The sequence below is a fragment of the Plecotus auritus genome, assembly GCF_963455305.1.
Source record: "Plecotus auritus genome assembly, chromosome: 9".
NCBI classification, from domain to species: domain Eukaryota; kingdom Metazoa; phylum Chordata; class Mammalia; order Chiroptera; family Vespertilionidae; genus Plecotus; species Plecotus auritus.
Window position 1 is genome coordinate 46,824,944 of NC_137783.1, and position 23,688 is coordinate 46,848,631.

At 40.7% G+C, this 23,688-nt stretch overlaps 1 protein-coding gene across 4 annotated transcripts in view; it reads right to left on the reverse strand.

Annotated features, from left to right (window-relative positions):
• P4HA1 (prolyl 4-hydroxylase subunit alpha 1) overlaps positions 1 to 23,688 on the reverse strand; it is an 83,807-nt gene that overhangs the window by 46,783 nt on the left and 13,336 nt on the right. For all 4 annotated transcript variants that reach the window (XM_080642114.1, XM_080642116.1, XM_080642113.1 and 1 more), the window contains exons 2-5: positions 14,342 to 14,449; positions 10,673 to 10,769; positions 9,622 to 9,773; positions 7,323 to 7,460 (exon numbers count right to left, since the gene is read on the reverse strand). In XM_080642114.1, coding sequence (XP_080498240.1) covers positions 7,323 to 7,460; positions 9,622 to 9,773; positions 10,673 to 10,769; positions 14,342 to 14,429 — 475 coding nt within the window. In that variant the 5' untranslated portion in view covers positions 14,430 to 14,449. The remainder of the gene's footprint in view (positions 1 to 7,322; positions 7,461 to 9,621; positions 9,774 to 10,672; positions 10,770 to 14,341; positions 14,450 to 23,688) is intronic.

Sequence of the window (23,688 nt, forward strand, 5' to 3'; positions counted from 1 at the left end):
TATTGGTCAGGTTAAATAAACAGCAAGTTAGACACAACATAAAAATAAAGTAATAAACCCAGAAGAGAGAGCTGAATAAATTACTATGGGATTAATGACCCAGGCTGCAGCAGAGAGGAGAGATAAATATGAAGGACTAAAATAGGACATATCAATAAATTAAAACACCAAGGTATAGAAAGTATTTATACCATGCTACCTACTTCTGCGTTTATGTTGAAAGGAATAGGAATATATAAACATTTGCTTATATTTTCCAAAAGAAACAATAGAAATAGAAAAACTAATAGAATGGTAGTTATAGAAAGAAGAAAGGAACAGGTTGAGGAGTACAGAAATAAAGTGAGACTTGTCAGTGGATCCTATTAGTATAGTTTGAACTTTAAAAGAATATAAAAAGTTTTATATAATTACAAATAATATGAGAGAAATGGGTGAAGGTGGTCAAAAGGTAAAAGATACATCTTTCAGTTATTAAATACTTAAGTCCTAGGGATGTAATGTACAGAATGGTGACTATAGTTAACTAGAGGCCCGGTGCATGAAATTCGTGCACGGGGGGTGTGTCCCTCAGCCCAGCCTGCACCCTCACCAATCTGGGACCCCTCAAGAGATGTCCAACTGCCCATTTAGGCCCAATCCTACCTGGATCGGGCCTAAACGGGCAGTCAGACATCCCTCTCACAATCCAGGACTGCTGGCTCCCATCTGCTTGCCTGCCTGCCTTCCTGATTGCCCCTAACCGCTTCTGCCTGCCAGCCTGGTCACCACCTAACCACACCCCTGCCAGCCTGTTTGCCCCTAACTGCCCTCCCCTGCAGGCCTGGTCACCCCTATCTGCTCTCTCCTGCAGGCCTGGGTCCCCCCCAACTGCCCTTCCCTGCAGGCCTGGTCGCCCCCAACTTTCCTCCTCTGCCAGCTTGGTCACCCCTAACTGCCCTCCCCTGCAGGCTTGATCGCCCCCAACTGCCCTCCCTTGCAGGCCTGGTCCCTCCCAACTGCCCTCCCCTGCTGGCCTGATCGCCCACAACTGCCCTCCCTTGCAGGCCTGGTCCCTCCCAACTGCCCTCCCCTGCTGGCCATCTTGTGGTGGCCATCTTGTGTCCACATGGGGGCAGGATCTTTGACCACATGGGGGCAGCCATCTTGTGTGTTGGAATGATGGTCAATCTGCATATTACTCTTTTAATAGATAGGATAGAGGCCTGGTGCACGGGTGGGGGCCAGCTGGTTTGTCCTGAAGGGTGTCCCGGATCAGGGTGGGGGTTCCCTTGGGGCGTGGGGTGGCCTGGGCGAGGGGCCTGTGGTGGTTTGCAGGCCGGCCACGCCCCCTGGCAACCCAAGCGGAGGCCCTGGTATCTGGGGTTTATTTATCTTCTATAATTGAAACTTTGTAGCCTGGAGCGGAGCCAAGCCTTCTGCTTGCTCTGTGGCAGCAGCCATTTTTTGGGGGGATTTATGTATCTTCTATCATTGAAACTTTGTAGCCTTAAGCGGAGGCCTGGGCCGGCCAAGGTTTGCGGAAAGCTTGGCTTCCTCCATCACCGGGGGCAACCCTAGCCTCCTGCTCTTTCCAGGTCCGTGGCTGCTGCAATTTCTGTTTGGGTTTATGTATCTTCTATCACTGAAACTTTGTAGCCTTGAGTGGAGGCCTAGGCCAGCAAGGGCAAGCAGAAAGCTTGGCTTCCTCCATTGCCGGGGAAACCCAAGCCTCCCTCCTGCTGTCTGTGGTTGTAGCCATCTTGGTTGGGTTTATTTGCATATTCGCTCCTGATTGGCTGGTGGGCGTGGCTTCTGGGCATGGCTTGTGGGTGTAGCAGAGTGATGGTTAATTTGCATATTACTCTTTTATTAGATAGGATAATATTGTAGTATATATTTGAAAGTTGCTAAGAAAATAGATCTTAAAAGTTCTCACTGCCCTGGCCAGTGTGGCTCAATTGGTTGGGCATCCTGCTGTGCACCAGGAGGTTGCTGATTTGATTCCCAGTCAAGGGCACATGCCTGGGTTGCAGGCTGTATCCCTGGTAGGAGGCATGCAGGAGGCAGCTGATTGATGCTGCACTCTCACATCATTGTTCCTTTCTCTCTCCCTCTCTCTCTCTTTCCCTTCTACTCTCTCTAAAAATCAATAAACTATTCTTTAAAAAAAAGTTTTCATCACACACAAAATTATTGTAACTATGTGTGATGATGGATGTTAACTTATTGTGTAATCATGTCACCAAATACACGTGTCAAGTCATTAAGTTGTATACCTAAAACTAATACAATGTTATATATAAAGTAGAGGCCCAGTGCACGAAATTCGTGCACTGGGGGGGGGTGTCCCTCAGCCCAGCCTGCACCCTCTCCAATCTGGGACCCCTCAGGGGATGTCTGATTGCTGGTTTAGGCCCGATCCCACCTAAACCGGCAGTCGGACAATCCCTCTCACAATCCGGTACTGCTGGCTCCCAACCACTCACCTGCCCCTAACCACTTCTGCCTACCAGCCTGATCATCCCCTAACCCAGCCGTGGGCAAACTACAGCCCGCGGGCCGGATCCGGCCCTTTCGGCTGTTCTATCCGGCCCGCAGAGCCAAAAGAGCGGAGGGTTCTCTTGCTCTCCCCTCCGCTCCTTTACTTTGAATTTATATTTGTTCACACAAACACTCCATCCATGCTCTTGTTCCGACCCTCCGGTCCAGTTTAAGAACCCATTGTGGCCCTCGAGTCAAAAAGTTTGCCCACCCCTGCTAACCACTCCCCTGCCAGCCTGATCAATGCCTAACTGCTCCCCTGCCAACCCAATTGCCCCCAACTGCCCTCCCCTCCAGCTCAATCACCCCCAACTGCCCTCCCCTGCCAGCCCAGTCACCCCCAACTGCCCTCCCCTGCCGGCCCAGTCGCCCCCAACTGCCCTCCCCTGCTGGCCTGGTAGCCCCTAACTGCCCTCCCCTCTGCTGGCCTGATCGCCCACAACTGCCCTCTCCTGCTGGCCATCTTGTGGTGGCCATCTTGTGACCACATGGGGGCAGCCATCTTGTGCAAGGGCATGACAGTTAATTTGCATATTACCTCTTTATTATATAGGATTATATCTCATTTTTTAAAAGGTTATTTGGGTAACTCTTTGTCAATAAAAACATCAATAACAACATTTTGCTGTTTTAGCTTTCACATGCTTTTAGCTCCTTGGATTCTCACGGCAATCCAATGAAAAAGGTATTATGTCAGACCCCAAAATGGATATTGTCCACTACGCTACTTACATTTTCATGTTTCTACATTGGACAATGTGTTGTCACACTTCATTGTCAATACAATATAAAACAATATAAAAAATTTGAATAGAAAAGGACAAAGATAGGCTATGAATTAAAAACTGAGCCTGTGACAAATTTGCTTTCAGTAAAAATGATGTAGAAGAAGGAAAAAAATGAGAGAGAAGGGGGAAGGGGAATTTTTCCCAACTTTGACATCATCAGTAGAACAGTAATTGTGAGACACAAGGTGGCTTGACATTAATGTCAAAATATCTGGTCTCCTACACCAACTTTTTTGGCCTAAATAAATGGAGAAATATACCATTTTCATGGATTAGAAAATTCCATATTGTTAAAATGACAATGCTGCCAAATTCTCCCCAAGATTCAACACAATCCCAATCAAAATTCCTACAGGCATTTTGTAGAAACTAACAAAACCATGGGAAGGCAACAATATGAAGAAATGGGAACTCTCATACATTCTGGTGAAAGTATAAACTGGTGTATCTGCTGTGGAGAACCACCTAGTCACATCTAGTAAAGGTGAAAAGTATACACCCTTACTTCTTGTACCCTAGACAAACTCGTGTGTGTGTGTGTGTGTGTGTGTGTACAAGAACATAAACAAATGTTTGCTGAAACCTTGTTTACCATAGCAAAAAATCAGAAATAACTTAAATGTCCATTCATCCACAGAAGAATTAATAAATCAATTGTTTCATACACTACATACAGCAGTTAGATGAAGTTGATCAACATGGATGAATTTGCTCAAAAACACTAAAAGGTCACAGAAAGATATAGAATATGATAATTATTTGTTCAAAATTATAAAACACAGCAATACAACATATGTAGTAAACTATGAAAGATAGAAGAATACACACCAAGTTCAGAATAGGCATTATTACCTCTAGAAAGGAAGGGAAGGTGTGCACAGAGTCTTCAAACACATCCTATATAATAAAGAGGTAATATGCAAATTGACCCTCACACCCTCACAAGATGGCTGCCTAAGACCAGGCTGGCAGGGGGGTTAGTGAGGGACGACCAAATGACTGAACAAGCAGGCTGTGTGGGGCGACCAGGCCAGCAGGTGGGGGGCAGTTGGGGGCAACCAGGCTGGCGGGGGGGGGGGGGGGAACAGTTAGGGGCAACCAGGCAGGCAGGCAGGTGAGCTATTAGGAGCCAGCTGTCCAGGATTGTGAGAGGGATGTCCGACTGCCGGTTTAGGCCCAATCCCTGGGACATCCCCTAAGGGGTCCCGGATTGGAGAGGGTGCAGGCTGGGCTGAGGGACCCTCCTATCCCATTCACGAATTTCATGCACCAGGCCTCTAGTATGTGATATTTTACTGTAAACAACAGAAAGGTTTGGAGAACAAATAAAGCCTTAAAACTGTTTATTAGTTCACTTTAGGGTTATTTACAGGATATAATATGCTTGGGAAATTTCAGTCACTATACTTATAATGAATCTGCATGAAAGGAAAACTCAGTAAGAACTAGCTCGAAACAGTGACTTCATGAAGAGAAGTCAATAAGGAGATACAAAGTGCATGAGAACAGATGAACACTGCCCCAGTGAAAAATCATTACGCATATTCTCAAAGTGGTTTATTTTCAGTCATTCTCTATGAAAGTCTTACCAACTGATCTCTACATTAAAGGATAGGTACTCAGAGAACCTAGTGAATTTCCTAAGACTAGACACAACAAAACCAGGGTTAAATAATATTCAATGCCATTTTAAAGGGTAAAGTTTTAAATGAAAATAAACATAGTAAACAAAGTGAAATTTATTGTCCCCCCCATACACCAAATCTGCTTATCTTGTGTTCTCTATTTTCCTGAATGGAATCCATCTAGTTGTTGAAGAAGCCAGAAACCCATATCCAGTCCATCATCAGATTCTACCATTCCATCTTCTAAGCAGGTTGATAGCCTACCCACTTCTCTCCATACCCACTAGCTACAAATGTCATCTCTCATTTTAATTTTTACAACAGCCTCCTCCCTAATTTGTCCCTACCCCCAGATCTCAATCCAATCTCCATTCTGCAGCCAGAATATTTCTAAAAAAGAAAATCACGTAACTTCCCTGTTTAAAACTTTTCAGTGGCTCCTCGCTGCACTCAAAACAGTGCAAATCCCACATGGCTTACAAAGCCCTTCAAGAAAATAGCAAGTGGCCAAAACCGGTTTGGCTCAGTGGATAGAGCGTCGGCCTGCGGACTGAAGGGTCCCGGGTTCGATTCCGGTCAGGGGCATGTACCTAGGTTGCGAGCACATCCTCAGTGGGAGGTGTGCAGGGGGCAGCTGATCGATGTTTCTCTCTCATCGATGTTTCTAGCTCTCTGTCCCTCTCCCTTCCTCTCTGTGAAATATCAATAAAATATATTTTAAAAAAAAAAGAAAATAGCAAGTGTTGGCAAGGATATTGAGAAATTGTGCACCAGTGGTGGAATGTAAAATGGTATATCTACTATGGAAAATAGTATGGCAGTTCCTCAAGAAAATAAAAATAGAATTACCATATGACCCGGCACTTCCATTTCTGGGTATATACTCAAAGAATGGAAGGCAGGGTCTTGAAGAGACATTTACACACTCATTTTTGCAAAAGAACTCTTCACAATAGCCAAAATGTGAAAGCAATCCAAGTGTTCATTAATGAATAAATGGATAAGCAAAATGCAGTATACACATATAATGGATTATTATTCAGCCTTAAAAAGTAAGGAAATTCTGACATTTGCTACAACATGGATGACCTTTGAGGTCATTATGCTAAGTGAAATAATCTAGTAACAAAAAGACAAATACGATATAATTTCACTTATGAGGTACTTAGAGTAATCAAAATCATAGAGACAGAAAGTAGAATGATGATTTCCAGGGTCTGGGGGTAGGGGGAAATGGGAGTTATTATTTAATGGGCATAGAGATTCCATTTTACAAGATCAAAAGAGATATCATGATGGATGGTGATGATGGTTGTACAACAATGCAAATGTACTTAATACCACTAAACTGAACATTTAAAATTGGTTAAGGCCCTAACCGGTTTGGCTCAGTGGACAGAGCGTCGGCCTGCGGACTGAAAGGTCCCAGGTTCGATTCTGGTCAAGGGCATGTACCTTGGTTGCGGTCACATCCCCAGTAGGAGGTGTGCAGGAGGCAGCTGATAGATGTTTCTCTCTCATCGATGTTTCTAACTCTCTATCCCTCTCCCTTCCTCTCTGTAAAAAATCAATAAAATGTATTTTGAAATAAATAAATAAATAAATAAAATTGGTTAAGGCCCTAGCCTGTTTGGCTCAGTGGATGGAGCATCGGCCTGCAGACTGAAGGGTTCCGGGTTCGATTCATACCTTGGTTGCAGGCTCCTCCCCTGCCCAGGCAGGAAGCAACCAATTGATGTGTTTCTCTCACATCAATGTTTTTCTCTGTCTTTCCCTCTCTCTTCCACTCTCTCTAAAATCAAGGGGAAAACATCCTCAGGTGAGGATTAAAAAAATTTTTTAAATAAATAAAATTGGTTAAGATAGTAAATTTTGTTATATGTTTTTGTATGATAAAAAATAATTTAAAGCAAATTATTACAAAATAATCAGCTATAACAGCAACAAAAAAACTTTTTGCCAAAAATAGGTGAGAAAGCAGGATGTTCTACACTGCAGGACATTTTTAAAATCTGCATATACCCAACAGGTCTTGGTTTTTAATCACTGAACACAAACTTTGATCATGAATTCCCTCATAACTTTATATACAAACATTGGGTATTATAAAGAAAAACATTTGGAAAAATTATTGTTTCTTTTTCTTACACACTAAAATTGCCTACTTAGGTTTAGTCCCTATAATTATAAGCTTTCAAAATAACAAGCAAGAAGCTTATCCACAACTATTAAGTCCTACAGAAATGGAGGGTTGTTTTGTTTTCAAGGCTGTGAAACAAACAGGTTAAAAATCTTAAAATACAAAGTCTTTTTTACGTTTACGTTGTCCTACTGGACTGCACAGAAAAGCCAGGTGATAGGCATTTTATAGGCTAAGAATTCTTACCTGGAAGATTACCCTTTGAGATGGTATCTGTATCTAAATTGTAGGTGTCCTGGAGACGCAACAGAGCTTTGGCGGCCCCAACCTGATCTTCATCATTAGGAAAGTACTGTCTCTGAATGGTTAGGTTAGAGATGAAGCCTTGAAATAAGAGAGAGAAAGACTCGAGAAATTCAGAGACTTCAAATTTCCAAATCAGATTTTTCAAAACTGATTTTATTATAATTTTCCACCATACTATGTTCCACATGCTCAATGAGAAAAAAGCTGCACTGAATCAGACTTGACATGCCTCTAACTCGATCAGTCTTCCCAAACCCTTTCCAATGTTGCTTACCCGAGGTCACTGCATAAATTACGTCTGTGTATAAGTAGACAAAGTTCAACTAACATAATAATTGAGCTTTTCGTTATACAACATAGGCTCCACTAAGCTTGAAAAATGAACAGGTTTATGGATTTGAAAATGATATTCAATTAGCAACCAATTATACTTTCAGATAACAGATGGTAAGTAAAATGTATGCTCTTAAATTCTGTTTTTTCTTCTTCCATGTGCCACACATTATATAAACATAAAAATACAAGGTTTGGTGGAATTATTTAAGGGGAGGAAGAATTAATTATATATTTAAGACTTTCAGGTAAGCTAGTTTATTAAAATATATTTAGATATACTTAATTATTGAATATAGTATTCATCAAGTGTATTTTATTTTTTAGTTTTAAGGGCAGCTCTCAGTCACAATATCCACATGGAATTTTATAAGCAAGTTTTACAGATAACTATATTTTTTATGCCCCAAAACAAAATCCTCTCTTGAATGACTACCACAATTAAAATGTCAAAGTCTCAAGGTTTATCTTATAAAAGAGCTCAGGACATACGGATTATTTGAGAATTTTAAAATAAATAAATGAATGAATATTTCTTCATGACCTTTATAATGTTCTCATGGTGTTATATAAGAGTGAAAATATTCACAGTTATTTCCTCTCATTGTGAAAAAGTATTCATAGTTCTTGCCTTAATTTTTCTTTTCAAGGTTTCCTATCCTATGCAAAATAATTTAGTTTACTGCTCATAAACACCTGTAAGCACCCTTGTAGTATTTCACCTATATAGCTAGCTCAATTTTCTCCCCCTCTTTTAAAAAAAATAATTTTTGCAACCTTCAGCAATTCAACAGATATTTGAGCCTCTACTATGTACTAAGCATAATCCCTTTACTTCCTTAAATTTCAGAACTAGTTTTCTGTGTCTGTATTAAATATCTTAAATTACAATTTATTGTTTCAACTACAAAAACATTATTACTGTTTGCAACCTCCGTTTTAAAATTTACTGTCTATGTTAAGTAAAACAATCCTAGGTTTCAAAATACTATGTTGAACACTGCTAACACTTTTTCTTATAAAGTACCACTACTCCCAATACATTAAAAATTGATTAGAAAATAAAGTTTACCCCAAATTTTAAAATAATAAACAGAATTACAAAACCACCATTAATACTGGAATTCTTCAATTAGGTGCAACTATATATAGTACATGATAAAGTACATTTTTGAAGATTTATTTGGGATCATTCATACCCTTCAATACAATTAATATAGTATGCTGACTTTATAAATACATTTTTAGTCCTTTCAATGCGCAGGAAAAGAACAGACATAGCTCTACCACAAGTCAAAGGCAATACCCTTCAATTTCTACAGTCTGAAGGTAATCCTAAAATTGCCCTAGCTGGTTTTGCTCAGTGGACTGAGCGTCGGCCTGCAAACTGAAGGGTCCAGGGTTCGATTCCAGAAAAGGGCTCATGCCTGGGTTGAGGGCTCAGTACCCAGTAGGGGGGGTGCAGGAGGCAGCAGTTCAATGACTTTCTCTCATCATTGATGTTTCAATCTCTCCCTCTCCCTTCCATTCTGAAATCAATAAAAATATTTTTAAAAAATAAAATGAAAATGACTGCCTTCAGAAATGAAGCTATATGCCAAATAATCAATTCACATTTGTAGATTTCAAAGCAAAAAGCAGTAGTGTTAGTCACTAACAGCAAAAATTACTTGTTTTGACAATGAAGTTTTATTTTTATTTCTTTGTTTCCAGTTTTTATTCATCTTTATTTTTTATCAAGAAATTTGGGATCTAGAATAAATTAACTCTGATCAGACCAAATATACCCCAGCAATAATTCAGTTACAACACTGAACACTTGATGTCCTGGGAACTGAATATATCGCTACTTTTGGCATTTCTACAGGAGAAATAGTGCCTTACTTTTTGGGCTCATTAGTCTTACCATCTGACATATCCTTAAGGACTAGATTCTCCAACTCACTCCACTCAGTATTCAGACGCTTCATTAACTTGAATGCATTTACAGGGTGCCCGACAAATCCTTCTGGATCTTTTGTCGCTGTGCTAGTTAGCCGATCTAACTTCTCTGCCCATCTATACATGTAAGATGTATAAAAAGAAAAACACAATTTAGTAAAGCACTAAAAAATAAAAAGAGACTAGAGTACAGGTTTTTTACTTAAAACAGTATCTAAAAATTATTTTTAAAAGTAAAATTATGAAGGTTTTTTAAAAAGCAAAATTCTCTTATGGGTAAAATCTAGAATGGCAGAATCAAAGTATAACTACGAGACTTTTTTTTAGTTTTGTTTCTCCCAGGTAGTTACAATAAATGAAACTTATCTTAGTAAAAATTATGATTGGATCCCTCTAGTAATACTCTAAAAATTCCTTTCCCCTCAGGTCCTTAAAGCCAAATAACTGATTATTACAAAGTATAAATTAGCTCAATCCAAATTCAGTTATATATCCATTTAAATCAAACATTCACCAAAAGTTCACATTCATTACATAGGAACTATATTAAAAAAAAACAACGGATTACTTAGCTACTTGTTAAACAAAACATAATAATTCTCAAGTTAGGATTAACTATGAACCTGAGTCAATTAAAAATAAATTACCATTTGAGGAAAAACTATATAAATTAAATAATACTAACCACACTTATCACTGTAATCTCTAGAATGGAACCATAGGAGTGAAGGATAAGTAGAATTGGGGAACTGCTCCAGAAAGAAGCTTGATTAGGGAGGTTAGAGAACAGAAGCTATTAGGAACCATTTTTAAAAATTGTCAGTCAACAACCCATACCCATTTATATTATCTCAACCCATGTTCTTCCATGTGAACTCTTGGCCCAGGCCTAACTATTGTTTTCTGTGCTCCTATATAAGCCATTTCAGCTGGCTTTTTAAGACTGATGGCTTTAATTTCTACTCAAATGTTTTAGCTCTAGAAAGAAGTCATAATAAATAAAACACTTTGCTTACTTTTTTATTTGTTCCAATTTATCTTCTTCTGCCTTAATATAGTCTTTCAGGGAAGTCACCAGATCTTTCTCTGTATGAATCAAATCAGTCATCTGACCTAAAGAGAAGAAGGAAAGATTAGCAAATACCCATATTCATCAGCACAAGTATTTTAGACTAATCCTATATAATAAAAGGCTAATATGCAAATAGATCAAACAGGGGAATGACCGACCGCTATGACGCGCACTGACCACCAGGGGACAGACGCTCAATGCAGAAGCTGCCCCCTGGTGGTCAGTGCACTCCCACAGGGAAAGCGCTGCTCAGCCAGAAGCACTGAGCTGGGCTAACAGCAGGTGAGCATAGTGGCAGCGGCGGGAGCCGCTCCTGCCTCCACGGCAGTGCTATGGATGTCTGGCTGACAGGCCTAAGCCATCAATCAGACATCCCCTGAAGTATCAGATTGCGAGAGGGTGCAGGCCAGGCTGAGGGACCCCCCCGTCAAGTGCATGCACCGGGCCTCTAGTTTAATAATCATCAAGAATGCTTCATGCTGCCGAAACCGGTTTGGCTCAGTGGATAGAGCATCAGCCTGCGGACTCAAGGGTCCCGGGTTCGATTCCAGTCAAGGGCATGTACCTTGGTTGCGGGCACATTCCTGGTGGGAGGTGTGCAGGAGGCAGCTGATCAATGTTTCTCTCTCATCAATGTTTCTAGCTCTCTATCCCTCTCCCTTCCTCTCTGTAAAATATCAATAAAATATATTTTAAAAAATTAAAAAAGAAAAAAGAAAAAAAGAATGCTTCATGCTGCCAAAACCGGTTTGGCTCAGTGGATAGAGCGTCAGCCTGCGGACTGAAGGGTCCCAGGTTCGATTCCGGTCAAGGGCACGTAACTTGGTTGCGGGTACATCCCCAGTGGGAGGTGTGCAGGAGGCAGCTGATCGATGTTTCTCTCTCATCGATGTTTCTGACTCTCTCTCCCTCTTCCTTCCTCTCTGTAAAAAATCAATAAAATATATTAAAAAAAAAAAAGAATGCTTCATGCTATGAGTCAACTTAACTGGCATGAATCAGATAAGTTGAAGAGAGCATATTTTTCTACCTTTTTAACCAGATAAATAAAAATAAAGCCAAAAATGTTTCTACTCATGTGTTCCAATTCTAATTTTCAAGCTACTTAGTTTTGCAAGCTTGAACTGTATTGGCAAATTATCTTTTCATCTGAAAATGTAACAACAGCTCTAGCTGGTTTGGTTCAGTGGTTAGAACGTCGGCCTGTGGACTAAAGAGTCCTGGGTTTGATTCCAGTCAACGGCACATGCCTGGGTTGTGGGCTCGATCCCCAAGAGGGGGGCGTGCAGGAAGCAGCCGATCAATGATTCTATCTCATCACTGATGTTTCTATCTCTCTCTCCCTCTCCCTTCCTCTCTGAAATCAATTAAAATATCTATACTAATAAAAGGGTAATGTGCTAATTAGACCACATCAATCGGACATCTTCCAAATGTCCAACTACTTTCCGAACAAAGCCACGGTGGTGGGGGCGAGGCAGAGGCAGTTAGGGGCCATCAGGCCAGCAGGGGAGCAAGCAGTTAGGGGTGAGATCAGGCTGGCGAGGGGGAGCAAGCAGTTAGGGGTGAGATCAGGCTGGCGAGGGGGAGCAAGCAGTTAGGGGCGAGATCTGGCCGGCGTGGGGGAGCAAGCAGTTGGGGGGCAATCAGGCCAGCAGGGGAGGGCAGTTGGGGGCGATCAGGCCAGCAGGGGAGGGCAATTGGGGGCGAGATCAGGTCGGCAGGCGGGGGGGCAGTTGGGGGCGATCAGGCCGGCGGTGGGGGGACAGTTGGGGGCGATCAGACCAGCAGGGGAGGGCAGTTGGGGACAATCAGGCCGACAGGGGAGGGCAGTTAGGTGGTGATCAGGCTGGCAGGGGAGCAGGCAGGCAGGCAGGCAAGCGATTAGGAGCCAGCAGTCCCGGATTGTGAGAGGGATGTCTGACTGTTGGTTGTCCCTGTGGGATCGGGCCTAAACCAGCAGTTGGACATCCCCCGAGGGGTCCCAGATTGGAGAGGGTGCAGGCTGGGCTGAGGGACACCCCCCTCCCTTTGCATGAATTTCGTACACCGGTCCTCTAGTATTTAATAAAAATATAACAACACTACTTTCCAAGGATCAATGTCTCTTCTTCCCCGACTCCTCCCTCACCTTTTATTTATTTGTTTAAAATATGTTTTTATTTATTTTAGGGAGAGAAAAAGAAACTTCAATGAGAGAAACATCCTTCAGCTGTCTGCTGCATGTCACCTACTGGGGACCAAGCCCAAAATCTGAGCATGTACCCTGACTGGAAATCAAAGTGGAGACCTCTGGTTGCAAGGGACAATGCTCAACCACACCAGCCAGGGCACCTTTTTAAAAAACTTCTGAAGCTAATTAGAATTAAATTTTTAATCCATAAGTAAAAACTACACTAACAAAAAAGTATTCGTCACAACCAAAAATCAAATAATCCATACTTATTTATAATGGGATGAGAAAATTCATCATTTTATATCCTGAAATTACTTGTGTTTTAGTTAGCGCTACAATCACTCAAGGGCTGGTCAACAGAAGGAAGGAAAACATCAGCTTTAAGACAGGTAGTATGCATATAGGAAAATATAAGAGGATATGCATCAACCCACGAGGAATTATTTCTGGGGAAAGAGGACATGTGATGTCTAATATTCCATGTACTCTAATTTTTCCCCTTCAATCAATGTTATTTTTACAATACTTAAAAGATTTTTTTAAAAATTATGATGTAGGCCCAGCCAGTGTGGCTCAGTGGCTGGACATCAACCCATGGATCAAGAGGTATCTTGGTTCTATTCCCAGTCAAGTCATATGCCCAGGTTGCAAACTCAATCCCCAGTAGGGGACATGAAGTAGGCAGCCGATTGATGATGTTTCTCTCTCATCAATGTTTCTATCTCTTGATCCCTCTCCCTTCCTCTCTCTCTAAAAAAATAAAAACATATTTTAAAATGTATTAGTGTAATGATATCAGGATCTATATTTTTAAAAAATTAAGATATAGGAAAAAATAAATTGTATTCACAGTAGAGTCTTAAATGGAGTATATGCATTAAATTATATGCTCAGAATTTTCTTTGTTATGTTTCCCTAAATTTTCATTAGTTTCTAACCTGTAAATGAATTGCTTTTGTAATCAGAAAAAAATATTTAAAGAAAAACAAGCCCTAGCAGGTTTGGCTCAGTGGATAGAGCATTGGCCTGCAGACCAAAGGGTCCCCGGTTCGATTCCAGTCAAGGGCACGTACCTTGGTTGCAGGCTCCTCCCCAGCCTGGGCTCTGGTCAGGGCTTATGCAGGAGGCAACCAATCAACGTGTTTCTCTCACACTGATGTTTCTCTCTGTCTCCCTCTCTCTTCTACTCTCCCTAAAAAATCAATGGAAAAATATCCTCGGGTGAGGATTAACAAAAATAATAATAATAATAATAATAATAAAGTAAAACAAAATTGAATTTTAAAAAAACAGATTATCTTTTAGCAGGGCAGGGACTAAAGCAATGCTTCAGTCTCTGGAAAGACAGTGTATTTCTTTTTACTGATTTAAAACACTAAGAAAAATGGAAATTTTTAAATGCAAAAACAATACAAACCAAAAAGAGTTCAGACTTACCAATTGAAGTAAAAAAGCCTGGATGGGCCCAAGACTGGGTAAGTAGAATCCCTACAATTAAAATATACTGGATCATCTTGGAAGTCATAATTTTACAGGTTCACACACCTACAAGAAAAATATGGCCATTACAAAAATTTTTTTAAAGGGTAGGAAAAGTTCCTAACTTATTTTTCTTATAAACAAAAATGTAAATCAGACCCCAAGGTTGCCCATGGAACTGTTGCTAATTCTTTTAAATTGATTTAGTTATTTAATAAGCGCCACTATCTTATTTTTCATATAATTAGAGTACTAACTTGAGTTTTCATATTAAAAAAAGACGTCTGTTATCACCTGATAATTTATGCTTAATAAGTCAACCTGAGTTTACTTTCTCCTTACTACTAGTACAATTAGAGTAAATGGGTAACAGCTTTCATATAGCCTGAAAAATAACTTTCTGTGATCTGAGCTAAACCATCGATTTCCCATAAAATATTCTACTTTGTTAAAGTAACTTAATTTAAGTATTACAAAATGCATTCTAAAATGTGAAGAGTATGTTTTAAAGTGAAAGAAGGTTTCAGAGATTTCTGATTAATCCTCTAATTTCCAACTTGATCCATCCTTTCCCTATATAGTATTAATTTTTCTTTCTTTTTTATTTCAGAAAGAGAGAGGGGGAGAGAGAAATATCAATGATGGGAGAGAAGCATTGATCGGCTGCCGCCTGCACACCCCCTACTGGGGATCAAGCCTGGGCACAACCCAGGCATGTGCCCTGACAGGAATCAAACTCAGGAACCTTCGGTCCGCAGGCCGACACCCTATCCACTGACCCACACCAGCCAGACAGTATTTAATTTTAAAATAAGTTCAATTAGCCAGGCAGGCGTGGTTCAGTGGCTGAGCGTCAATTTATGAATCAGGAGGTCACAGTTCGATTCCCTGCCCGAGCACATGCCCAGTTTGAGGGCTTGGTCCCCAGTAGGGTGTGTGTAGGAAGTAGCCCATCAGGGATTCTCTCTCATCATTGATATTTCTATCTGTCCCTCCCTCTCCCTTCCTCAATGAAACCAATAAAAATATATCTTAAGCCCTAACTGGTTTGGCTCAGTGTATACAGCGCTGACTTGTGGACTGAAGGGTCCCAGTTTCTATTCCAGTCAAGAGCATGTACCTTGGTTGCAGGCACATCCCCAGTGGGGAGTGTGCAGGAGGCAGCTGATCGATGTGTCTCTCTCATCGATGTTTCTAACTCTCTATCCCTCTCCCCTCCTCTCTGTAAAAAAATCAATAAAATATATTAAAATATATATATTTTTTAAAAAATAAGTTAAATTAAAAGTTGTGGATTTGGGGGTGATGAAAGATTTCTAAAATTGAATGTATAGACTGATGGTTGAAGAACATTGTGAAAGTACTAAATTATGAACATATAATTTGTATGGAGTATGAATTATATCTCAACAAAGCTGTTATTTTAAAAAAGTTGTACAGAATCCAAAAAGAATAAACAGCCCTGTCAATTTAAGCTAGTAATTTCTCTCAAAGGACTCAGTGTTGAGTTTCTTATCTACTGTGTTCTATGTGAAAATCCTCAGCCTGGTACATAGCTGTGGCTTTTTTTTTCTTTTTAACCTGGCATCAAAGCCGTTCTTTTTAACTCATCCCTGATAGCACTGTCTTTCTAGAATGTATTCTACATAGTGGATGCAGATATCAATAAGCAACAGAAGGATTTTACCCTGCTTTCCCAAAATGCCCTGTTGGCGTTCTTCTCTTGCTCCTTTTCCATCATATACATGGACTTTAAGTCCTTCTTATTACCTTATAGGAGAATAAGTTACCATTACAGTTCCATTTGGCCCAGCAACAAGCCATTGGTTACTCTGACTTATCATCCTATTTTTTGTGCAGGCACCTCTGTCTGACTCTTCCCAAGAGACTTCATCTAAACCAGCAGGTTCAAGTCCACTTTGGAAAGCAACCTGTTCCAAAAACAAAGTAAAACCCACTTTCCTAATTTGAATCTCAATAAAATAGATCACCAGAAAAACCGGGGGACATTCTGGAAGTACTCCTAAGTCTCCTCCCGCAAGTTTGCTGCAAACTTCCAGATACTTCCAGAACCACACAGTAGTAAAATCCACTGCTCTCTTGGCTGCTTTACAGTAAGTCTTTTGGAAAGCTTCTAGAATGTCGCAGCTGCAGACACACTTCCTCTCCTGGGCTCCGGCCAAAGCACAAGGCTTTTTCAAAATCCTGGACTGCCTGAAGAGTCTAGAATCTTCTCACTTTAAACAGGTTTCTGACATAATTTTCTTCATAAATAAATGTTATTTCCAGAAAATACAAATGCGTTTGCTGTACTAGATGTAGGCTAAATCAGAAATGTTGTCTAATGTTTAACTCTAATAAGAAAGTAAGATTTGTCAGATAAGTGGTTATCGTTTTTTCATTGCTAAAATATATTCTGTCACTAAAATTTGTCATCTTTCCTTGTCCTTAAGCCTCACAATGAATCAAGAACCAATTAGCCTATACACATTACTAAAAAGAAGCTTGAAAACTGCATTTTAAAATGATAGAGCTGCCCTAGCCGGTTTTGCTCGGTGAATAGAGCATCGGCCTATGGACTGAAGGGTCCCCAGTTTCAATTCTGGTCAGGGGCACATGCCTGGTTGTGGGCTCCATCCCCAGTAGGGGGTGTGCAGGAGGCAGCAGATCAATGATTCTCTCATCATTGATGTTTCTCTCTCTTCCTCTCTGAAATCAATAAAAATATATTTTAAAAATAAATAAAATGATAGAATATAAAAATTAAAAGCATTAATCATATGGAGACTAAACATACCTTTACCTTACATCATACTGCAAAATAAATTCTAGATAAATTAAAGAGTTAAAGTCAACAAGAAAATTTAAAAATTTTTAAAAAAAGATACTGATCTCTCAAAGCAGAGAATTCCTAAATTTAAAAATGAGTAAACAACCTACTGAAAGCCAGATGGTATTTAAATACACAAAACAGCCCTAACTGGTTTGGCTCAGTGGATAGAGCATCAGCCTGCGGACTGAAGGGTCCCAGGTTCGATTCCGGTCAAGGGCATGTACCTTGGTTGCGGGCACATCCCCAGTAGGAGGTGTGCAGGAGGCAGCTGATCGATGTTTCTCTCTCATCGATGTTTCTAACTCTCTATCCCTCTCCCTTCCTCTCTGTAAAAAATCAATAAAATATATTAAATACACAAAACAGCCCTGGCCGATGTAGCTCAGTTGGTTGGGTATCATCCCAGGCATGGAAAGGTTGCTGGTTCAATTCCCGGTCAGGCACATGCCCAGGTTGCAGCCTCCATCCCAGGAGGCAGCTGATGGATGTTTTGCTCTCACATCGATATTTTTCTCTCTCTCCCCTTTTCTCCCTTCTCTCTCTTAAAAAAAAAAAAAAAAAAAAAATCAACAAATACACAAAATAATTTAGGTTTATATATGTTAAAAAAAAAAAATGTAAATCCTAGCCAGTTTGGCTCAGTGGGTAAGAGTATTGGCCTGCGGACAAGAGTCCCTGGTTGGATTCCGGTCAAGGTCAAGTACTTCAGTTGCAGGCTCCTCCCCACTCCGGGGGACTCACGCAGGAGGCAACCAAACCATGCATTTCTCTCACATCGATGTTTCTCTCTGTCTTTCCCTCTCTCACTCTCTCACTCTCTCTTTCTCTCTCTCTACTCTCCCTAAAAATCAATGGAAAAATATCCTCAGGTAAGGATTAACAAAACAAAACAAAAAAAAAGAACAACTATAAACTACAAACTGGGAAACTAAAGAAAATACATAGAGGTCATTTAAGGCACTCTTACAACTCAATAAGAAAACCACTGACATGTTAATAGATAAGTGGATTAGGAATGTAGAAAGTCACAAAAGAGGAACTACAGATAACCAAACAAACAAAAAAACCCTCAGTAATCAAGCACACAAAAAATTGACATAAGATAGCTACTTTCTGCCCATTGAATATACAACCAATTAACAATTAAAAATATCTAATGATGGTGCTGTATGCAAAGAAACTTAAAATGAACATATCCTTTAACTTGTGAATTTAAACAAAAAAAATAAGGTTTGAACATTAACATCAACTTTCATTCATTACTGATGGGAATAAAAAATGTTACAGCCACTTTGGAAGTCAGTTTGGCAGTTTCTTAAAAAATTAAACATACATTTACCATACAATCCAGCAATCATGCTCCTTGGTATTTACTCAAGGAATTGAAAACATGTTCACATAAAAACCTGCACACAGATGTCTATAGCATCTTTATTCATAATGGCCAAAACTTGGAAGCAACCAAGATAAACTGCGAATGTGTAAACCGTGGTACATCCAGACAATTGAATATTATTCATTGCTAAAAAGAAATGAACTACCAAGCCATGAAAAGACATGGAGGAACTTTAAATGCCTATTACTAAGTGAAAGAAGACAATCTGAAAAGGCTATATACTATATGATTTCAAGTATATGACATTCTGGAAAATGCAAAACTATGAAGACAGTAAAAAGATCAGTATGTGTTGGGGGTGAATAGGTGGAGCAGAGAGGATTTTTAGGGCAGTGAAAATACTCCATATGATAAATACACACGATTACGCATTTGTCCAAAACCACAGACTATGCAACACCTAGAGTGAAGGGGTAATGTAAACTATGAGCTTTGTGCAATACGACGTGTCAATGTAGATTAACTAATTGTAATAAATGTACCACTCTGGTGGGGGATGTTGTTATGCATGTGTGTGGGCAGGGAGTATATGGGAAATGTCTGTACAGTCCTGTGAACCTAAAACTGCCCTAAAATAAATAAAATCTTAAATAAATAAAAATGAACATCATACAATACTCTAGTGCAGTGGTTGCCAACCTTTCGGACCTCACGGACCACTGGTTGGTGACTGCTGCTCTAGTGGAATCTGTATTGAATGAGATTCAGTTTCTACTACTCTGACAGAGTTATAAATATTGATCAAAACCAATTTTAAAAATTAACATGTGTTCATAACTATGCAAGAAAATATGCAGAAAATTCACCAAAATGTAGTTGTCTCTGGACAGAACACTAGATGATTTGTTTTGTTTATCTGTATTTTCCAGCATCCTCGGGTATATTAACTTTTATAACAAAAAATTAACTCTATACAAAATAATAAATCTAAAACATTAACTCCCATATTATGGCACCCTACGCCTTTAATGGAGTGGTTAACTACTCTCTAACACAAAAAAGTAGCTAACTACACATGTTTAAACATGTTCCACATGTTCCACATGTTCCATTTTCCAGCTCTGCAAGACTCCAGACTTCTCTCCCTGCTTCAAAGACAGTTAAGCTTATTTGAAAGTAACCCACATATCTAGTAGGGAACTATATTGTCAGAATAGCACACTTTTCTATTTTCCTTCTTCCCAGAGATGGACACATGACCCAGGCTAAGCCAGTCACTGGCCCTCATTCCCACAAACATAACTGTTGAGGGGTGGGATTTGTGAAATGGTCAAAAGCAGCTATTACTGCAGTTGCTAAGCTCAGAGAATATGAATTTGGAGCTGCCTGTGACCATCTTTCCACTTGTCAAGGATACATAGGAACCCAATCTACAAAGAGGAAAAAGTCCTGCAGAGATAAGCAGTTCCTGGCTCCTCAGTACTGATTCTTCCAATTATTGCTCTGAATCTGTGAGCTACTCAAATAATCTTCCAACAGCCTATAAGTCCCCTCCCTTTTTTTTTTCCAAGTGCCAATCAGGGCCTCCTCTCCAGGAGTCCCTCTAGCAGGGGCCAGATAAGTTCAAAACCTTATAAATCCAGGACTTTTAACAGTTGAGGGCTGTTCCCATTTGGTTCTATAATTAACCCTCACCCAAAACACTTGGTAAAGCTGAGGAGGGCCCAAGGATGTTCACTCCTTCTCCTCCCTCTACGCACCCCCAACAGGATTTCTGTCATTTGCAATAGGAATTTCAGACACATAGAGCATTACTCCCAACTGTCATGCCAACCTAAGCTAGTTAAAAATAATAAGAAAGACAGCCCGGTAGAGCAGTGCTTCCCAAACTTAAGCTATATTGGAATCACCTACAGGTCTGAGGTATCGAGACAATTTATTCAAGTTCTCAGGTGATGCTGATGCTACTAGTCTGGGGATCAAACTTTGAGAAATGCTAGGTATAAACATCCCTTCAAATCACACAAAAGGTGCTCTCTGCATTTAAAATAGATCTTCCTTCAACTTATTTTCTTTAAAAAAAAAAAAAAATCACTGAATTTCTAATCACTCTAGGCAGTGGTCGGCAAACTCATTAGTCAACAGAGCCAAATATCAACAGTACAACGACTGAAATTTCTTTTGAGAGCCGAAAACCGACTTCTGCGCATGGGCCACGAAGTTTCAATCGCAACTGTACATGCGCTCCCTCACGTGGTATTTTGTGGAAGAGCCACATTCCAGGGGCCAAAGAGCCGCATGTGGCTCACGAGCCGCAGTTTACTGACCACTGCTCTAGGGAATGGTTCCTCTAACCCAGTGGTTGGCAAACTGTGGCTCTCGAGCCACATGCGGCTCTTTGGCCCCTTGAGTGTGGCTCTTCCACAAAATACCACAGCCTGGACGAGTCTATTTTGAAGAAGTGGCGTTAGAAGAAGTTTAAGTTTAAAAAATTTGGCTCTCAAAAGAAATTTCAATCGTTGTACTGTTGATATTTGGCTCTGTTGGCTAATGAGTTTGCCAACCACCGCTCTAACCTGTTTTAATATTATGTTTCATCCATATTCCTTCAGAAACCTTAAGGGCATGTATGATATGACATAATATGTAAGTATATATCAATGAGAAGTTTTTAAAACACAATTTCCTTATTAATGAAGTCTCACTTCCATTAATTTCCACCTTCATTCAGTTAGCAGCTTATAAAGCAAATCATATTTACAAGCATCTAGTCAAACATTCCAGAGACATTAGGGTTTTATCAAAAATGGTAAGACAGAGGCCAAAAACCGGTTTGGCTCAGTGGATAGAGCGTCGGCCTGCGGACTGAAGGGTCCCGGGTTCGATTCCGGTCAAGGGCATGTACCTTGGTTGCGGGCACATCCCCAGTGGGAGGTGTGCAGGAGGCAACTGATCGATGTTTCTCTCTCATCAATGTTTCTAGCTCTCTATCCCTCTCCCTTCCTCTCTGTAAAATATCAATAAAATATATTTAAAAAAAAAAAAAAAAAAAAAATAGTAAGACAGAGGAGGATCCAAGATGGCGGCGTAGGTAAACACCTAAACTATTGCCTCGCACAACAATTTCAAAACTACAACTAAAAGACAAAACATCTATCACCCAGAACCACGGGAAAGCTGGCTGAGTGGAAGTTCTACTAGAAGGAAAGAGAAAATAGCATTAAGAGGTGCACAAGCGCTGAAAAGCTGAGGTACGGAGGCGCGCAATCCGGGCTGACGACGGGCGACTGGGAGCGCTGCTTTTTCAACCCGAAGGGAGACAAGCTCCCGATTACTCCGAACTCCAGTTTCTGGGGAGACGCTTGGGACCCAAACTCCTATGGGGAGAAGCTGGACTGTCTGCCGTGGGGTCGGAAAGTGAGGGTGGCTTGCTTGCAGGGCTGCGCACGGGAATAATTGTTTATTGTGCTGGGGCGCGGGACACGGGGACACGGTCGGAGACGCAGAGCTGGCTTACTGGCAGCCATAGCTGTTTGCTACGCCCTAGCCTAGTGACGCCCTAAGACCCCGCCCCACACAACCTACAAACCCACCCAAGCTCCAAGCAGCAGCTTTAGCATATGAATGACCTGCCCTATTGCAGCTTAACCTAGCAAACTTGCAGCCCGGGTCAGACAGCTCCAAAACCTCCAAACACCAAGCAGAGGAGAAAACTGTAGTTCTCGCTGTAGCATCTGCTGGGTAGCCTCAGACAGTAGCTGACCTGCACCCCTTTGGAGATCCAGAAGCCAGTGTACCTTGTGGTCACTGTGAGACACCAGATTTCAACTCCTCACATCCATAAGTGACACATTCAAGAGGTAGACTCAGTGAGCACCAAAGTCCCACTAAAACAAGTCCTGCACCATAAGCGTGTCTCCAGCGCAGCAGTTCTTCCATTATAGACACAGCGGGTCCTCACAGCCAATTGGCCTGGAGGTCAATTCCTCCCAGGGTACCAACAGCAATCAAGGCTTAACTACACCAAGACTTTGCACTCATCCCACAAAGGGGTGTACCAAAGGTGTCCACCTCAGGTGATTGGGGAGGCTGAGCTACTGGCCCCTATAGGTCACCTACCACGCAAAGCCACTCCATCAACACAGGGAAGCAGCAAAATGCGGAGACAAAGAAACATGTCATGAATGAAAGAAATGGAGGAAAGCAAACTACTGGACGACATAGAGTTCAGAACCACATTTATAAGGTTACTCAAGAATCTTCTAAAAACCGCTGAGGAACTTAGTGAGACCTTTAAGGATCTTAATGAGAATGCCAAAAAAATGGAAAAGGACCAGTCAGAAATTAAGCATACACTGTCTGAAATAAAAAATATACAGAAACTCAACTGTAGATCAACGTACCCCAAGAATCAAACCAAAGATCTGAAATATGAGGAAACAAAAAACACCCAACCAGAAAAAGAAAAAGTCCAAAAATATGAAGATAGTGTAAGGAGCCTCTGGGACAACTTTAAGCGTACCAACATCTGAATTTTTAAGGTGCCAGAAGAAGAGAGAGAGCAAAATATTAAAAACCTATTAGAAGAAATAATGACAGAAAACTTTCCCTACCTGGTGAAAGAAATAGACTTACAAGTTCAGGAAGTGCACAGAACCCCATACAAGAGGAATCCAAAGAGGACCACACCAAGACACATCATAATTAAAATGCCAAGGGCAAAAGACAAAGAGAGAATCTTGAAAGCAGCAAGAGAAAAACATTTAGTTACCTACAAGGGAGCACCCATACGACTGTCAGCTGATTTCTCGGCAGAAACTATGCAGGCCAGAAGGGATTGGCAAGAAATATTCAAAGTGATGAACAGCAAGAACCTACAACCAAGATTACTCTACCCAGCAAAGCTATCATTCAGAGTTGAAGGTCAGATAAAGAGCTTCACAGACAAGAAAAAGCTAAAGGAGTTCATCACCACAAAACCAGGATTACATGAAATGCTGAAGGGTATTCTTTAAGAAGAGGAAGAAGAAGAAAAAGGTAAAGATAAAAATTATGAACAACAAAATGACATCAAATACATACCTACCAACAAGTGAATCTAAAAATCAAGTGAATAAAAAATCTGAAGAACAGAAT